Source organism: Triticum dicoccoides, chromosome 3A (genome assembly GCF_002162155.2).
Source record: "Triticum dicoccoides isolate Atlit2015 ecotype Zavitan chromosome 3A, WEW_v2.0, whole genome shotgun sequence".
Classification (NCBI taxonomy): domain Eukaryota; kingdom Viridiplantae; phylum Streptophyta; class Magnoliopsida; order Poales; family Poaceae; genus Triticum; species Triticum dicoccoides.
Window position 1 is genome coordinate 715,460,718 of NC_041384.1, and position 20,189 is coordinate 715,480,906.

Here is a 20,189-nt window from a genome sequence, read left to right on the forward strand (position 1 = left end):
GTTGCGCATGGGCCTCCTTTTATATGCTCAAGGGGTCACCGACAGGTGGCAACGTAGACAAGGGTAAAAATGGAAAGGTGTTGCGGTTGGTACAGCTACCTGCTACAGTGTATCATACCTAACCCTGACGGCAGGGGACCAGGGCATTAAATGCCCGTCTGCGTCGCCTAAATAGTGCAAAAGGGACCGTCAGGGACGCCACCGCTCGCCATGATGGCAATCTTGTCAGCGCCGCTTGCCACCGCGCACCGCTGGCTGCACAGCCTCCCACCACGTACACCTGGAAGGGTCCCAGAGCGACACGTTGGTGGATGTGCTAGAGCGCGGACACAGAGTGGTGGCTTGCCGCGGCAAGCGCCTTGCCGCGGTCGTTGTCTTGTCGCGTCCGGGAGCTTGTTGCTCACCGGGCCTTGCCGGGACGCGTGGCGCGTTGCGGCAATTTCCTTGAGATGCCTTGGTTGGCCTTCCCGGCAAGCTCCTCTTGCCAGGGTCTTGTATCCTTGGCTTGGATACTTTGTCCTTGAATGGCTCCAAAGGAACCACGGAGGACCTTGGCGGTCACCCAGCAAGCCTTGCCGCGGGATGCTGCGACTGCCCGTGCACAAGTTCGGGATACTAGGGTACCCCTTCTCTAGTACACCGACAAGGGTGCACACAGGACCTTCCGAACTTCCGAACCGGTGAAAAGAAAAAGAAAAAAATTTTCTCCACTTCTCCCGCACCGATCCTTCACCTCCCGCACCACTTTGGACCCACCCGGCCGCCTCCCTCTCCCACGCATCCATCCCAACCTACCCCACTGGCGCCGGCCCCATCCACGCCGCCGCGCGCCCCTCCCTCCTCCCAATGGCCGGCGAGCCTCCCGCAGCCGGGACAAGGCCTTGCCGAGAGCCCTCCTCGGAACCCCCACACGCCTCGTCGGATCCTGCCGCCCCTCACACCTCGGCCACCTCACCTTCATAGGCCCCGCCCCGTCCCCGGATCGGGTCGTAGCGCCACCCCCTCCCCTGGTTCCGGCCAGTGCGCCGCCTTGCCCCACCCCATCTCGCAGTCGCGCGCACACTTCCCTCGTGCTGCTGCTGGCCGGCCCTCATCCTTAGACACGACCCCTTCCCAGAGTTCCTGCAGCCGCCGTCACCGCCCTACCATCTGCTCGCGACCGCGACCCTTCTGTCCTCCTCTCAGGCGGCCGTTGGTAACCAACGGGATACTGCAGGCGAGCAAAACAGGATGCTGTCCTCCTCTCTTCTCTGGCGGCTGTAGGTGAGGATAGAAACTCCTTCGTTCTCTCTGCTTCTCTTCATTTTCTTGGGCCATCCGGATTGTACTCATCGGCAAGTCAAACGAAGATCTCGTGGCAGTTCGAACAAGATGCTTGTGTCGCTGATTGTGCTAGTCGTCGTCCCCTGCCGGGACACCTTCGGTTCCTGTTATCACCACCAAAATAGAGCACACAAAAGACTCGAGCTGCTAGTTTTCGTACACTTCCTCAAAGCACCTCTCTGCTTCAAAAATATACATGAACGCTAAGCTATGGCCGCGCTTCTACTGAAATTGTTATGCACAGTGTTCCTATAGCCTCTCACACGTATTCGATTATTTCATTTTGTAGCTTAGATTTTGTAACTTGTTCAAAGTTTATTGTGGGGAGGCTTCACGAATATGCCCCAAAGTAGTGTGCTATAGACCTTGTAACTCCTTTCCCTTTTTATGTTCATGCACTTTCTTCACCTGATTTGATGGAAGGAAGTTCAAAGATTAATGCCTAGAGAGTTCAATCATTGGATGTTGGGAAGAATGCATCTTAATGATGAAAAAAATGCATGAAAAAAAATTCATTCATCAAAAAGAAGTTGCAATCCCATTTTCGGGAGGTTTAAGAATGTTAAATTCTGAAAACGTACACAAAAATATTGCTGAAAAAACATGGGTGCCGCAAAAATGATACTAAACAAACAAATAATTTGAAGTTCGAATTCGTGGAGTTAGGAAGTTCAATAAATGAAAAAAACAAAGACTAGTCTACCGGTTGCACGGGCCCATGACATGCTCGTAAATATAATTTTTTTATGGTGACAAAATTCCTTTGATTTCCCGTTTCTATGTAGAGAAACAATGAGCAAATAAGACCAAAAAAGTTGTTAATGTTGTTTTTCCATGGTTTTCGTGATTTTACCTTTTTATGTAGAGAAACAGTGAGCAAATAAGACTAGTCTGCAGGGTGTTTAGCATAAGATTATTATTCACCAATACACCGCTTTTCTCTGGGAGCATAAAAAGAGAGAAGTTCATCTTGGCAACCCAATGTGGTTCAATTTGTATGTTAAAAGAAGAACCTAGAAGTTCAAAATTAAATAACGGTGTGGTTCAATTTTTATTTAGTAAGAAATGATTTCCCTTGAGACTAAATAATCAAGCCACCAAGTTCACATTAAAAATAATGGAGCAGTTCAATATATACAAAAAACTCAAGTCCTTCCCGTTTTCTAGAAAAAGAAAAGTATGAAGTTCAATTTAAAAACTAAAAGTACAAAAGCATTTTCATCGTTTCTAAATAAAAAAACTCTCGAAGTTCAAAGTAAAAAAATGGAGCGGTTCGATGTTTACTAATACTACTAGGATATTTTCCATTACGAAAAAACAAGAAGTCCAAATTTAAAAAATGGGGAAGTTCGATGTGAAGAAAAAACTTGGATTTTTTTCTCGTTACTAAAGAATAAAATGAAGAGGTTCAAATTAAAATAATGGAACATATCAAAAAGGTTTATAAAAAATGTTTTCCCATTTTCTAAAAATACCCGAGAAGCCCAAATTAAAACAACATCATGACTCGATCTTTACGAAAAACTAGGGGCAAGTTCAAGTAGCACACGAAGTTTATGTATCAGAGTGATGTATTGGTTGTGCATGTAGCACACAAAGTGTATTGGTATTGTTGCGTGTAATTTTCTTGAATTTCAATAGTAAGCAAAGTTCACGTTTCAAAAATTCTTAAAGTTCACGTGTACCACATACTGAATAAATTCATCTATGAACAAAAAACGGACTGCCCATGCCATAATAAAAAAGCTCAATGTGCTTTTGAAAAAGAAAAATCAAACTAACATTTGAAAATGTGCAGCAGAAGTTCATGCCAAACTAACGGGGCGATTCAACGTTTATTCTTGAAAAAGTGGAGAAAATTGTACATGCTTTGTAGGTCAAAAGTTTGGCTTTAATTTATGTTTTGCGAAGGTCAAAATGTTGTGTTCGCGAAGGTCAAGTGTGTTATCTCAGCAAGTTCAAAAATAAATTTAAACATGCAAGGTAAAACATGCAAGAAAAAAAAAGAAAGGGAGAAGTTCAATTTGTAAAGAAGACACGGTTCAACGTGTAAACCAATGTTGAAAGAAAACAAAAAGAAAAGGAGAAGTTCAATTTCTAAATATGAAGTGGTTCGACGTGCAAACCAATGTTGAAAGAAAACAAAAAGAAAGGAGAAGTTCAATTTCTAAAGATGGCGTGGTTCGACGTGCTAAACAATGTTGAAAGAAAACAAAAAGAAAAGGAGAAATTCAATTTCTAAAGATGACGTGCTTTGACGTGCAAACCAATGTAAAAACACACACAAAAATGTTGTTTTGGTGTCTTAAAATATTTTTATTCATAAAAAAGATTAAGAAAAAAACCAGGAAATCAATATTAAAAAGATGGAGAAGTTCGATGATTATAGAAAACTCAAATTTCCCTCGTTATGAAACAATGGAAGCAAGATGTTCAAAAATAAAATAACAAGAAGTTCAACTTTTAAAAATGGAGCGCTTCAAAATTAACAAAAAAAGGATTAAGAAATTCAGATTAATATTTGTAAAAAACTTAAATATTTTCACGTAACCGAGAGAAGTTCAGGTTGATAAACCATCAGAAGTTCACGTTCTACACGGTGTGCATTTTGTATTAAAAAAGAATAAAAATGCAAAGGCTAAATTTGTTGTCGTTATAAGTTCAAGTACTCTGTCAGAGAAAGTTAAAAAAATTATTGAGAGAGGTTTGTACAACAAGAATATTATTTGTGTAACACTGACGAATAGATGAGAAAATTACAAACGAAAATACGTCACAGAAGTTCAACGTGAACACAACATGTAGTTCAACTACTACGCTGAGTGAATTTCAGATGAAAAGCTTTTAAAATCGTCGCGTGTATGAAAAAACAATCAACACGGGAAAGTTATGTGTTTACAGCAGCTTTCCACTAGTATATCACTTGTTTAATTCCAATGAGTGGATGGAGAGTTACGAGCAGTGGATGGAGACCTACGAGCAGAAAAATCACGTGAAAAACAAAGTGAAGTTCAGGTACACACGCCGAGAAGTTCAGGTTCTTCACACGGTGCATTTTCGAAGAATCTGTTTCGCGATAAAGGCAGAACACATGGTCCGGCCGTTTTTGAAATTACTTGAAAATAGCTAGGAATCAGAGAAAATCATTAACATGAAAAAGTTTCGCATTTTCCGTAGCTTTTCAGCGGTATATTATATGCCCCATTCCGATAAAGTTTGTAGAAATTACGGTGAAAATACATTTTTCACCATTTTTGAAACTGACTTAAAACCGTAAAGAATTGGGAGAAACAATATATAAGAAAAAGTTTCGCATTTCCCCAAGTTTTCCAACGCCATATCATTTACTGCATTCGGACCCGTGATTAAAGAATTAGCTCGAAAATACGAACTCGGTAGGACTTGGACCATTTTCTAAATTACTCTTAAACCATTCAAAATTAGAAAAAACTTTCAATATGAAAAAGTAGCGCATTTTCATAAGCTTTCCAACGCCGTATCATATGTCTCCATTGGATTAGCCATTTAGAAATGACATCGAAAAAACGAACTCAGTTGTTCGGTTTATGAAATTTTACATTTTTTCAAATTACTCTTTAACCATAGGGAATTAGAGAAAACTTTCAACATGTGGAAGGAGCGGTTTTGCAGCAGCTTTCCAACGCCATATTATATGCCTCATTCCGATAAACGGTTTAGAAATGCGATCGAAAATATGATTCATGTTTTTTGTGCGAAGAAAAACGGTTTTCAAAACTGCTCTTAAACCGCTTATATTTTGCCAAACATTTAACTTGGGTCATGATATTGGTGCCCAACGGTATATCGCAAGCCCCATTTGAGCAATGTTGGCGGAAGTTCAACCAAGTTCACATGGAAGTTCAACATACTACTAACGAGGCAGGTCAGGTTGTGATCAAAATATTATTCTGATCCCGTGATCCGAATAGTGTTTATATATATATATATATATATATATATATATATATATAGAAAAATGGTTGTGTACTCCTGGGAGTACGTACTCTCGCTTCTCATATACCACATAGATGAATCTTTTATACCACTTTATTATTTTTAATATACTTCATTAGTAATTATTAGATACCGCGGTCTCATAAAAGACCCCTCAACATACAAGTACCTAATCCAGGTCGCTTAGACAGTGTGCGAGCCAAACAAAAAGGACTAAACCAAATCAAGAATACCTATCCTTTAATAATAGGTATAGATATAGATATAAATATAGATATACACATAGATAAGAGCATTACGGAGCATGTATATAAGAGCATTATGGAGGAGTATGTATATACTACGCGAGAGATGATAGGTAGCACAGGACGAGAGCACAAAACCGGACGTCATAGGCGACGTCTCGGCTATATAGTACTCCCTCCATTCCATAATGTAGTGCTTCCTCTATCCACGTGCTTCAACTTTGATCGTAAATTTAACTAACAAGACCGATTGCCGCGGGAGCAAAAATTATATCAGTAGATTCGTATTCGAAAGAAGTTTTCAATTATATAATTTTTTCTCTCGTCGCACTTGGTCTCGTTGGTTAAATTTATGGTCAAAGTTGAATCTCGGGAAACGCGGGCGTACTATATTTTGGAATGGAAGGAATATATCTTGACACAATAAATCCATGCATGCATGCATGGGCGTGCATGCTTTCCAAGTTTCCATGGGGCTGAGCGGAAGTGATGAATCAATCATCAAACTGGACGTCGGAGCTGTACACGGCTTCGGGTTTCCAGTCGGCGGGGATGACCTGGTCGGCAACGAGCGACCTGCCGGACCCGTTGGTAACCCGCAACGAGAAGGGCCCCCGCAGCGGGCGGCGCGTGTCCATGCGCCAGATGGAGCCCCACGACTCCCTCATCGGCCTCCAGGCCCCCGTCGCCTTGCCGCCGTCCATGAGGTCCACTTGCGCGACGTCGCCGTTGCCGTTCCCATACTCCACCAGGATCGCCAGGTAGTTAGGGTTCGACCTCTTCTCCACGTGGAACGTCACCGATAACCCTGGGTACTGGCACGACACCCTCTTGAACTGCATGTCGATGATGCCGGCGTGGCGGAGCTCTTCGTTGCGACCGTCCTTGGCCATGGCGCCGAAGGCAGTGCCGCTGAGGTCGAAGTGGTAGCGGGCGACAGGGTAGTAGCTCATGTCCGTGATGATCACCGTCTCGGGGACGGACGCCGGAGCACGCCGGGTGAGCCTTGCCCACGCACCTTATCTGCACGCAACGCAATGCATGCATCAGGCATCAGGCTAGAGCTGGACAAGCACTTTACTCTCCTGTCTATCAGTGTGAAGCAAAGCAACTAATAAGTGGAATGCCGGCTGACCTGGTAGCAGGAGCCGCACCCCTTGCCGTCCTTGAAGATCGGCTCGTTGCCGCACGACGTCATGGCGTTGAACGGCGGCAGGTTCACGTTCTTGAAGCCGCAGGCGCCACCATTGTCCAACGGCCCGGCGCCATCAGGAGCGCCGTACCAGGTGGCCCGGGCGTCCAGCCAGCCGCCGGCATCGACGTTGGTGCTGCCGGAGCCGGGGTGGGGGTAGCGGGGACAGGTGTAGGTGTAATGGGGCGAGGGGTGTGGGGTAGCGGGGACAGGTGCAGGGGTGGGGGTAGGGCAGAATGTAGCAGGAAGAAACCAGGGGCAGCCGCAGCAGTCATCGGCGGCGAGCAGGCAGAGGAGAGCAACAGCGGTGGCGTAGGAGGAGGCCGCTGCCATCTATCGCTTGTTGGTATTAAGTCACCTACTTCGATGGTTAATGGCTTAATGCCGTTCAATCTATATATAGGCCGGCAATTCAAGTGCCTCTTGTTCCTGCACTACTCGACATCAAAAGGAACGAGAAGCCGTACGTGATCGTGATGGGGTTCACATGTTGACGGAGGGAGTCACCCGCACTCTTGCCCGTGGTCACGAGATGCCAAAATATCAAACCATGGTAATGTGGCCGGCTTAAGCTAGCTACGGCGTGTGCATCAGAAGACGACCATGACATGTTAAAAACAATCAGACACAGGAATACCCGTGAAATGGTATGAGCACGGGTGTCGATCCACTGACATAATAACGACACATTGAAAGGTTATAAATATTTAGGAGAATAAAATTTGTTGGAACATCGATCGATCTGCACAATCTTCCTATTACGTACGTACAAGGTACAACCAACCACACACTTCTCTCCACGTCATAATCTGCCTCAGTACCCATGAATAATTTCTGGCTGTTCGGTTCAGTTCACGTTTCCCTTCCACTTCCCCTTCATTACTTAATTACCAATCAGTTCTATCTCCCCCTGCTTCGTCTTCTTAGTTGGGAGCCTAACAAATCTGCCATGACGCGATCACCCAGGCTTCCCAGTCCACGCCAAATCGGTGCTGCTACCACATGTAGCTATGCCAATAGCTGCTCGACTCCTTCAAATTGCAGGTTGACTGATTCAAGAGGGAGAAACGAGAAGGATATGGGGAGAGAAGGCCGTCCATGGAGATGGAGGAGTGTGGCGGCCGCAGTCTCCGCGGGAGGGAGAGAGAGGAGAGTGTATCCCTTTGGAAGTCATCTTTGCTTATGTAGCCAGACTCCTCGCCATCGAGGGCGACGGCGGAGCAGAGCAAGGACGCTCGGAGGTTCGTCGAGGATCTGGGATTGTGGGTGGCTGGCAACAGAACGATGGCTCGGCCCGCGTCCCACACTAAGGAAGAAGTTGGAGGCAAGGCAGACAGGCGGGCGTGCCGGATCTGGCTGAGAGCAACCACGCGCATAGATTGATTGATCTATTTATTCCTCGACGGCGCGTTGCTGCGGGAACTGGTTGCCATATATTCAGATGGTGTTTGGTTCTAAGGAATATGTACATTGGATCGGATTAATAAAATGATAATTGAAACTGAAAATAATATAATTTACTTGGAATATCCATTACATATAATTAGGTAGCATAACATAATGCATGGTGAGTGTTTATCCATGCATGGATCTGCTAAACTCATTTTAGAAAAACCAAAGCCAATAGTTGGCTTAACATAGTAAAGTGTAAGGCTGAATTGAGAGATCATCTTGCATAATTGTTTTATAGTAATATTGCACTTATTTTTTTTCACAGTATTATTCCGTGGAGGCTTGTATTGGCAGGTAGCATTCTCCATGGAATTAATAGCTTGCATGGACTCTGAAGATAAAATGCAATCCTGGGAATTCATGCATGATGAAAAAGCTTATCCGCTAATTTGATTAATCACCTCGTTCTACTTAGTCGCAGTTGTCCAATTGTTTGTACAAATTTGATGTTTCTTGTTCTCTTTATAGATCTGCACCAATCATGTAAGGTCTGGCTTCCCTTGGTCAGCTGTCAGTTTTCCTATTTTACTTGGATGCTATTGATAACTTTATCATAGTTTGGAAAATATTAAAGGATAAATCATTGCTATATGAATTTTGAACATGTACTTACGACTGAAATGATTTTTTTGGAAAATACTCTTAATTTGTCAGAAACACATTATATTATTCATATTTAAGCCATCAACTTTTATGTCTTCTCTCAACTGTGGCAGTTCCGTGACTATCCTATGTATGACAATATATAACGAAAGGGGTGATAAGTGAACTATGTCTATTTGGAAAGTACAACAAAGTACATGAGAAATTTAAGCAACAAACCTGAATGTGACCGAAGCTTTGCACAGATAGAGATTATCCAGATTCAAGAGTACAGAAAATCTTCATCAGTCATATGTTACACGAGATACCGATTCAAGAGCAGAGAAGGTTGTCAACTTTCACTATTCTCTGAGGTCATATTGTGTTCCCTCAGGTCATACTGATTTGGGTAAAATATAAAAGAATGCCTACAGTGCATGTATACCTGCAAGCATAAATGATCAAATCATGTTATTGCTATAATATCCAGATTGTAGTATAAAGATAATCACAAAGTGACTACATTAACCATAAGAAATCTTGAACAGACTATCTCATCATACAATGATACAATAGACAGTGTTAAATTGGCAGAAGAATAAAACAGTAAAACTGCAAACTGTCGAAAATAAGTGCATACATCTATGGGGTATAATTGCCGACTATCAAAAGGATGAACAAAAATCAAGAGTCAGGTAGATCAGACCATTCTGATGAACGACAGTAAGGGAAGGGGATGCAATTAGAATGCAACAATGAGGCTTAGAAAGCTCAAACACAGGAAGAAACATCAGCCCTTACATCCGTGGGGGGAGGGGAGGACCAGGCCATCTTCAACACCATCTCAGGACTGCACGCACTACACACGAAGGGGACGCAGTCACGCAGCCCGCAAGATTCCCATCGTGCCGGGGAGGCAAGCTGGACTGGCCGTCGTGCCGGAGGAGCGCTGACGGAGGGCTTTGATTGGTGGCGCTGTACTGTATACATGGATACGATTTCTGGAGGGCTTTGATGGGTGGGGAGAGGACTCCATTGGTTTTGCTCTTTTAATGGGGAGAGAAAGGTGTCGATCAGTTTCTTCGTTTATTGCTGAAAACGGAAGGGATTAATTAGTACGCCGGTAACTGAAGGCACTACCTAGCATTATGCATCGATCGGTTGCTTCGTTTACTGCTGGAAACAGAACCATGCAAAGAAAATTACTGCTGGAAACGGAAGGGCTTAATCTACACGCCGGTAACTGAAGGCAGTACCTAGCAAAAATTGCTGATGTGGCACTTCTGCTGATGTGGACAGCCTGCATGTATAGATAAATATGGTAGTGGGGGTGAACTTCTTAAGTATATAGGATTAGAGAACGGTAGTTACAAATCATGATTAGCTGAAGATCACATGGCAAATTAGTTTTTCCTTTCTAGAGCGGTTTTTTCATAAAGAAAGTGGAAAATTTTCGACAAAAACCTACTCCCTCCGTCCCATAATATAAGAGCGTTTTTGACACAAAAACGATCTTATGTTATGAGACGGATGGAGTATATTACCTTACGAGAAAAGTATGTTTTTGGTCCCTCAAATTCCCCAAAAATATAGACTTGGTACCTTAAGATTTTTTGGTAGACATTTGGTCCTTCAAATCTCAAAACCGGATAAGTTTGGTCCAAAACCAGATTTGACCATGTTGACCGATGAACAGTAAATTCGAAAAAATAGTAAAAAAATAAAAAAATTGATTTTTTTGGCACGCACCTTGAGCACTTGAGCATATTACATGCCAAAAAAATTCAGCTTATTTTGAACTATTTTGCTATTATTTTGAATTTACTGTTCATCGGTCAGATCTGGTCAACATATTCAAACCCGGAAAACATGGTCAAAATCTGGTTTTGGACCAAACTTATCTGGTTTTGAGACTTGAAGGACCGAATGTATACAGACCAAGTCTATATTTTTGGAGAACTTGAGGGACCAAAAACATACTTTTCTCTTACTTTACTTGAACAACAGCAGACAATGTCATGCTGGATACTACGGTTTACAAAAGCCGGCACATCCTGTTTAGGATAATAGATGATTCCCCTAACACAATGCTTTACCGAAAAAGGCTTTCGCCCCATTTTATATATTAATCAAACCACCAAGCCACAAGACCCAACAAAAGTTCGCATTTAACACAGACACGCAACACCGCCGCACACATGGTAGTACAACACAAGGTACGAAAAGGTTAGGTTGAGGGCACAACTTAAAAGCCCAAAAATAAAAGAGGAAACACAGGCAGCGGAACAACAGACGAAGAATCTTGGGTTAGAATGAGATTTTGACTATATGAACCATAAATATTTGGGTTAGGGTGCACGTCCAGCCCAGTTCTCCTTTTTTCTGTCTCTTGTGGTTGTTTGGGGGTGCACGTCCAGCCCGGTTCTCATTTTTTCTATCTCTTGTGGTTGTTTGGGCTCTTTTTTGTTCGCAGAGTAGGGGTTTGCGCTATGGGATGGTGAGGTGTGGGGGCCTTTTTTTTGTTATGGGGCCTCTTCGCTAGGCAGATCAGTGTCTTTCCTCTAACTCATTTCTTTTTTTATTTCAATTTTCTTTTATTGTGGTGCAGTGACGGATGCTGGTTGTGCACTTGGCCCTGATGTTATGTTTTAGACGAGACAAAAATACTTCATCCATTTATTTTTCCTATGATTTATGTTTTTCTTATTCTTTTTGGTTTTCCCATTTCTACTTTTCTAAAGGATTTTTTTGTAAATACATGAATAATTTTTAAAATTGTATAAATATTTTCTAAAATTACATGTTTTCTAAACTTTATTTTAATATTGCATGCATTTTGGTGTAATTTCTTATATGTAACTATAGTTGCACACTCCTTAGCTATGAACAGTTGGATGTTCATCGTCCATGTGATACTATTTTTTCAAACACCAAGATAGTTTTTCAAATAATATTTTTATGTTCTTCTTTTATTTGTAGTTTCTATCCTTTTTTTTTGTATTGACATTTTTCTTTTCTGTTATGCACACATGTGCCATCTGCGGATAGTTGACATGAGCATTTTGTGTGTAAGATATGGCTCGTTTTTATGTATTTATTAATATTAAACGGCAACAGCAAGTGTGGGCTCCCTGAAAAAAAAATCTTGCAAGTATGGGCTCGCCGGAAAATATCGTAAGTATGGGCAGGTGCATGTATGCCACCAGGCACAGGTGTTCATACAATGATATAATAACGGCACATCAAAAGGTTAAATGTAAGGAGACTAAAAATTGCTGGAACATCGATCGATCTGCACAATCTTCCCATAACGTACAAGGTACAACTACAAACTTCTCTCCACGTTATAATCTGCTTCACTGTACTTGTGCAATCAGTATAACGGTATATTACTTAACATGAACAGGAGCAGACATCATGCTGGATACTGGGGTTTACAAAAGCTTGCACAGTCTGTTTAGGATATTAGATGATTCACTGTGGGATGCTTTGAGAATAGCATGCAATATATTGAAATGAGATTTTATTATATGAACATAAATATTTGGATTAATAATACTAGAACTAAACCTGAAAATATATATGGTTATTGTAATTATATTGAGAAAATGATCATGATACAATAAAAATATTTAAGCCTATTGCATGCACGATTACATGTTGAGGTGATACTTTCCCATGCAGGTTGCACGATGAGGTGAAATAGTTGCATATTGAGATAAATCTACTTAGTTATATGGGATAAGTTTTTTCCCCTGAAAAGGAGGCTGTAACCCCGGCCTCTACTTCATTATGATGATTTTTTTTCCTTTACTGTTTAGCAGAGGTGCTAATGCCGGAACCAGAAGCCTGGAGTGGATCAACAAATGAAGGAAATGCTTAATGCGCCTTAGAGACTAAAAATACCATGTTTAATATTTGAGAGCTAAAAGCCCTGGGCCGGTATGGCCTCCATGCATTTTTTAAAGTTTTGGCACATTATTTGAAGTACTCCTGGCAATTAATTTTAAAAAATATACTAGTAGGATGGAATGATACCACCATTGACCTCACCCCAACGTACAAAATGTTGAACATATTTCACAGTTCAGACCTATCAGCTTGTGCAATCTTGTTTATAAAGTGATTTCGAAGCTAATAGCCAGTTGGCTGAAAGTGCTCCTCGAAGAAGTTATTTCACCGATGCAAAGTGATTTGGTTCCAGGCAGGGTCATTGTGGGTAGTTTTCTGGTCACTTATGAATCTTTTCATGCAATAAATAATAAAAGGGAGGGAAGATATGGCACTGGCGTGATCAAGATTGACATGCGCAAAGTGTATACTAGAGTTGTATGGAAATTCTTGAACTGACTATGGTTCAACTTGGTTTTTCTTTGGAGTGGGTACAGATCATCATGGCAGGCGCATCATCCTAAAAGTATAAGGCCCGCTTATACAATTCCCTTACCAATTGTATCATTCCTACAAAGGGCCACTGTTAAGGGGACCCTCTTTCACCCTGCCTCCTCTTTTATGAGTTGGTTGGAGGTCTTACTAGCTTAATAGCAAATAAGGAGGAATCTAGCAACTTGCAAGGTGTGAAGATCTCTAGAAATACCCCATATGCCCTTTATTCCGATGAAAGAAAACAACTCCAATAACGGCCTTCGCCAGGCTCTGAGTTACCACCACGTAGTTGGTGAGTGTAGCCAAGTCCAGTAAAAAAAATTCAGCCCATGCACGTCAATGGAGACCAGAATGGAGGTGTATTCTATCCTTTGTATTTTGAGTAAAGTTATAACAAATAAATCCCTAGGTCTAGCACCTATTTTTGGGGTGGATAGATCAGATTGTTTCTATCACCTTATTGACAACATGTGTAAGACACATTAGTTGACGGAGAAATTATATCTTCTGGTGGAAAACAAGTTTTGCTAAAAGCATTCATTCAAGCAATAACGACTAATACAATTCTTTAGGACACCTAGGGCGATGTGCAAGGAGCTAATCTTTCCAGTGTCCCGATTCTGGGAAGATGATGGCCAACAAAAACAAACATATGCACTGGTTTGTATGGTGCACGATGTGCGTTCCCATGGAACAAGGTGGCATGTGATTTAAAGAGGGATTTTTTTAACCTTGCAATGTTTCTGAAGGAATGTTGAAGGCTACTATCTGAACCTGAATCTTTATGGGCACAAGTATTGAGAGATAAGTATTTTCCATCCGGTTATCTCTTAAACTGCGAGTTAGAGAAGGAATGCTCCTATACATGACAAAGTTTGGCGCTGGGATATATACTTTCAAGAGACATATGTGGAATGTTGGAGATGGTGAAAATGAACGTGTGAAATGATCCTTGCTACCTAGCAGTCAAAGCAAGAATATTTTTAACTAGGAGAGACAATATTGGGTTGACGATATTTTCTGAACTTCTTGATGACGAGTCACGAGAACGGGATCAAGATCTAATCATGGATATACCTTGTTCAACAAACTGAGTTCGGGAGGAGAGGGGACCAAATGCATTTCATATTGATTTTAGTTGAGATATATATATGCCAAATATAACGGGATATATCAGGAAATTTCCATGGGCTAGGGAGGGGATGCTAGCCTTGGCTACTCCCCGGGAAGTTTAACCACTGCTTGTGTGATGTCATACTTATCAATTTTAGGAAGAAACTAACAAGGGGAGGTGGGGGCTTGGGAGGTCTTCCCAACGGGCAGTTTGGTGGGCTGCCATCCCTGAAGTGGTTCGTCCAACCGCCGTCTAGTGTCGCATGCTGGGCGCACCCCGTGGTAGCACAATTTTTTATATGCAGTTTTTGTCTCTTTTAAAGTTTTAGATTGTGCTTGTTCTTTTAGGTTTCCTAGTTTTTTTTTGTTTACCATATGAAACAGAAATTGTGCTTCACAAAAAATGAAAAGCAGAGTTGTGCACCGCGTGAGTACAAACTGTGCTTCTCGAAAAGTGAAAAACAATGTGTCTGCACGAAGCACAAGTTGTGCCACCCAAAAAAGATGAAAAACATAGTTGTGCATCGTATGAAGCAAGTTGTGCGTCCGCATCAAGCACAAATTGTGCCTCCCGAAAAGTGATGCACAATTGTGCACTGCGTAAAACACAAAACTGTGCCTCCAAAAAAGTGAAGCACAAAATGTGCTTCCGCGTGAAGCATAGTCGTGGTTCCGGTTTCCCGTGTTTTTTATTTCAGTTTCCAGTTTATGTTTCCGTTTTTTCTACTCATTTTTTCTTTTTTTCCTTGTTTTCCTTATGGCTTTATTTTGGTTTTCAGTTTTGCGGAAAAGAAAGTTTGTCTAAACCTATCAACATGTGATCTGGTTTTAAAGATCTTGACGTGAGAAACCCAACGGGTGATTTGGGCGCATGGTTCAAGAGATAAAATATTTTTAAAAATAAATCTATGAAAAGAACAAAACTTTCAAGTTGTGACAAGTGTGGCACATGTAGTGCGCCACCTGTCACCACCAAAGGAGAGAAGACTAGCCTTTGCAAGAGGTACCCCTCAGTTAGTGATTTCATCAATTTTATATGACGATGGCTGCCGCAGACAATTCTAGGGTAGAACATCTATGATTTGTATCTAGTACTTCTAGTGATCTAAATGATGTTATATTTCTTTACGGAGAGAGTAGATTATAAGATTCAACACCTAGGATGTTGCAACTAAAAAACGAACGAGAGGAGAATGTACTTGGACTGGTAGGCATATGCACCAGTGACATAAATACAACATTTGTCTGTAATACAGTAGAAATTACAAACATCAATTTATAGATGCGGGAAATGGATGGGAGAGCTTGCTTATATACGAACCGCCTCCTCCAGATCCCGCAAACACATTAATAGTTGCATGAGAGATAGGTGCTTCCATACTTGTATAAATTAAAAATAGAAATTTCTAGCACACAAACCAGCCTCCTCCAGATCCCACAAACCAAAGTTGTCACATATGTATGTGGGACGAGAAAGAGAATACGAAGCCAACACACGACGAGGACACACACCAGACGTCACAAGCAACGTCTCGGCACAATAATCCATGCATGCATGCATGGGCGTGCATGCTTTCCATGCGGATGAGCGAACGTGATCAATCAATCATCGAACTGGACGGCGGAGCTGTACACGGCGTCTGGCTTCCAGTTGGCGGGGATGACCTGGTCGGCGACGAGCGACCTGCCAGACCCGTTGGTGACCCGCAGCGAGAAGGGCCCCCGCAGCGAGCGGCGCGTGTCCAGGCGCCAGATGGAGCCCCAGGAATGCCTCATCGGAACCCAGGGCCCCGTCGGCTCGCCGTCGTCCATGAGGTCCACCTGCGCCACGTCGCCGTCACCATTCCCGTACTCCACCAGGATCGCCAGGTAATTCCGGTTCGAACCCTTCTCCACGTGGAACGTCACGGACAGCCCCGTGTACTCGCACGGCACCCTCTTGAACTGCATGTCAATGATGCCGGCGTGGCGGAGCTCGTCGTTGCGGCCGTCCTTGGCCATGGCGCCGAAGGCAGTGCCGCTGAGGTCGAAGTGGTAGCGGGCGACGGGGTAGTAGTTCATGTCCGTGATGATCACTGTCTCGGGGACGCCGGAGCACGCCGGGTGAGCCTTGCCCACGCACCTTATCTGCACGCAAACACAATGGAACGCGACGATCAAAGACCCATCAGCACTCTACTGTCAGTGTGAACTGTGAAGCAGCTGCAATGCCGGTTCTGACCTGGTAGCAGGAGCCGCATCCCTTGCCGTCCTTGAAGAGCGGTTCGTTGCCGCACGACGTCATGGCGTTGAACGGCGGCAGGTTCACGTTCTTGAATCCACACGCGCCACCATTGTCGTCCGGCCCGGCGCCATCGGGTGCGCCATACCAGGTGGCCCTCGCGTCTAGCCAGCCGCCGGAGGAGCTGTTGGTGTTGCCGGAGCCGGAGCCGGAGCCTGGGCTGGGAGTAGCGGGCACAGGTGGAGGTGTAACGGGGACGGGGCTGGGGGGAGCTGGCGCAGGTGGAGGTGTAACGGGGACGGGGCTGGGGGTAGCGGGGGCACGTGTAGGTGTAGGTGTGGGGGCAGGTGCGGGTCCAGCGCAGCCGCAGCAGCCATTGGCGGCGAGCAGGCAGAGGAAAGCGACCGCGACGGCGTCGGAGGAGGAGGAGGTCGCTGCCATGGCTCGCTTGCTTGCTGGTCTAGCTGGTTACTAATCGAGGCGGTACTCTGGTCTGGTGGTTAATGCCGTTGGGGAGCTTGCGAATTTATAGGCTAGCAGCTTAAGTGGTAGGGAGCGTCTTCTTGGTGTACCACTCGAGATCAAAAGGAAGGACGGAAGAATGAAGGGAGATGATCGACGGGTGGAGAAGCGGACGAGGAGCCGTGATTGGCAACCTAGCTTGGGCCCTACCGGTTTACATGTGGATGGAGGGAGCCACTACTCAACCGGCTGCTTGGGCCCTTGCCCGTGCTCACGAGATGCATTTCCTTCGGCTTTTAAAAATCAATCATCTTCCGTCCCATCAACAATCATACATATATAGTACTACTCTACATTTTTTTGCGAGAATAGTACTACTCTACATTACAGGTACTTCCTCCACGTATGCAGCCAGTTTAGAATCATGCAGATTGCAGACCACATAGAAACAACTGAGGCCTCTGTTCTTGGAGTTTTCTTGTGTGTTTAAGCTACGTGTGCATCGGCAGACGATCAGGACATGCATGTTAATTAAGGAAAAATCAGATGGTGGTTACAGGAGTACCCGTGAAACGGTATGTACACGAGCTTCGATCCACTTGACATAATAACGAAACATCATCCAAAGGAGAAGACTACAAATTGTTGCAGCATCTGTACAATCTGTCCATTACAAGTTTGCAACCACACACTTCTTTCCACATCATGGTCTGCCTCAGGGCAGTGTGCAATCAGTACAACGGTGGTTGCAAATCATTGATCAGCTGAAGATCACACGGCACAACAAGTTTTTCATTTTCAGACCGTTTTTCCGCAAAGAAAGTGGAGAATGTTCAAGAGAAAGAACAGAAGCAGACGAGTGATGCTGGACTGGATACATGAGTTTACAAAAGCCCGCACCAGCAAACACTCCGGCTGAGGAATTGTAGCATGTTTAGTAGATAAGTGACCAGCCAAATTTGAACTGACAAAACGTCATATATTTTAAAATAGTGGAAGTAGTGCGCAAAGTGCTTTTTACCGGTTCCAGTATGTACCGGTGGTTATCTCATCAATAGCATGCTGCCAGCTCAAAAGGTGTACATTTGCATTCCCCTCTTTTCTCTATTTAAGTCATCGTATTTCATCAGACCGGACCCACCATGCACACGCAAATGATGCATGCATGATCCTTCTCTCTTTTTACTGCTCATGGTATAGACTATGACATTTTAATTGCCTTTTTACTATTAGCCGGCCTGGGCATTCGGTATAAACTGAAATTTCGATTTCTACCAATCGGTTTTTTCCTAAAATCGGTTTGCAAGATTGAAAACCGAAATAAACAGCCCAGAATGGATAACTACCGAGGTTTTTGGTTTGGTAATCGGCTTATACCATGCCACGCGCAATGGCGGACCCACCATTGGGGCGAGCTAGGGCAGCCGCCCCGGGTCGCCGGCGGCGGAGGATCGACCCCTACGTACATATCTTTCCTCTGGCAAGCGTCAGAACTCAAGAAAGCTAGCGGCGGCGGCGCTGTTTTCTGTTTCAGTGTGACTGCGTGATCCTGCGTTGAAGGGGTTCGTCAGTGCTTTGAGGGAGAAAGAGATTTGGGCTGGTGGACCGGGCTACATCTATTAGTTACTACAGCCCAAGGCCCAAATGCCCAATCGACAAAGTCATCGACGGCGGGTCTCTCCTTTTCTCATCAAACAAAACAAAGAAATCCCCCATTAACTAATAAATGCCCAATCAGCCAGCCGTTCCTCTTATGGCCTAGCCCACTGCTGCGGTGCTGCGCCGCCGCCACACGTTGTCGGAGTGCCGGTGATGGATTCCGATGAAGAGGTAGATTGGATAGGGATAGTTGCTGTTGTTGAAGAAGCTGAGGCTGATGCGGCACTGGTTGTGGCAAGGGCAGTAGGTTTGACGCCTAGATCGGCAGTGGCATTGGATGGTGCAGGCAGATGAACCAAACCGAAGCGATTTGTAGGTCTCTTTGGAAATTCAAATTATGGGATCATATTGTGGCATAAGTGAGCATTTCAAAGCGACAAGAGTCAGACTACAATCTTGCAGTCCGTTCCATTTTCACACCTTGTATCTTTCAGTTGCTCAGATGGAGCATAAATGCGGTCAGCAAATGTGTTATCAGCAACATAATAGATGCATGGGAGTTGACTACATATGTTGTGGCTAAGATGGATAGAAGAGAGAAGAAGTTTGAAGTGCACTGTGAGGTCAAGGAAGATTCTTTGTACAAGATCAGTTGTTCTTGCCGTCAGCTGGAATGCTTGGGCACACCATGCTCTCACATATTCTACATCTTTGGAATACGTCAAGTAGAACTGCTGCCCAGGAGTTGTGTTCCCATGAGGTGGACGACGGGTGTGAAGTCTGCTTACCCTCCAACCATAAAGAGCGAGATGTATTCGAAAAGCCTTGTGAGGTACCGTGAGTTGCAGAATTTGAGTCACACGACATGTTTCCGGGCATGTCAAACTAGTGAGGAGTATCAATGTCTCAAGATGGTTCTGAGTGCACAAGATGGCAGCAAGGAATCACGCCATGGTCAGGAGGAATTAATGCATTAGGTTTAGTCCGGTGCTGCCACAAATGATGGAAATTGGTTCTGGAGAGTTGCAAAAGGTTGTGGATCCATTGCAGGCAAAGATGAATAAGGAAAGATGAAAGAGGAAATGTGGCTACTGTGGGGTGGAAGGTCATGATCGGCGTATATGCAATAAATTGCAAGAGGTGTCAAATATGTCTAATTTTTATTTTTGCATCTTCTTTACTCATTAATATAGTGCACTAATTACTTGTTTATGACTCCTCCGAGAGCTATCGGGATGAGCACATTGCACTCTTCCGTGAGCAGCGAGGTCGGGTCGACGGGATCGCCTCCGCCAAAGCCCTTGATTCGAGGTTCTATGTCGAGTGCTTCATCAGCTTGGCTATGTCAATGGCATTGGAGTTCTCGACAGCCCCTGTGACATCGCCTGATGGTGACCACCTTGCCACCAGCTTCAGTGATCAATTAGGCAGCCCAAGAGCCAACATTGCCAAATCCCTGAGAAAGAACAGAAGACAATAATGAGAAGAACATTGTATGAATTTCCTACTGTAACTGTTTTTCACAGCACAGAGGTTTTGAATCCATCAACTTGCAAGCCATATTCTCTAATGAAATTTACCATGTTATTCTGTATTACGTACCGACTCTAATCACTGCCTGCTGATTCTAATCAAAAGC

At 43.8% G+C, this 20,189-nt stretch overlaps 1 protein-coding gene and 1 pseudogene across 1 annotated transcript; both read right to left on the bottom strand.

Annotated features, from left to right (window-relative positions):
* Nucleotides 1-6,037: 6,037 nt before the first annotated feature.
* LOC119273431 lies at nt 6,038-7,068 on the bottom strand (annotated as a pseudogene).
* Nucleotides 7,069-15,497: 8,429 nt separating this feature from the next.
* LOC119270415 (expansin-B7-like) lies at nt 15,498-16,930 on the bottom strand. The gene is made up of 2 exons (XM_037552419.1): nt 16,490-16,930; nt 15,498-16,395 (listed from the first exon to the last, which is right to left on the bottom strand). The coding sequence occupies exons 1-2, from the start codon at nt 16,928-16,930 to the stop codon at nt 15,871-15,873; spliced, it is 966 nt and encodes a 321-aa protein (XP_037408316.1). The 3' UTR covers nt 15,498-15,870.
* Between the last annotated feature and the right edge of the window lie 3,259 nt (nt 16,931-20,189).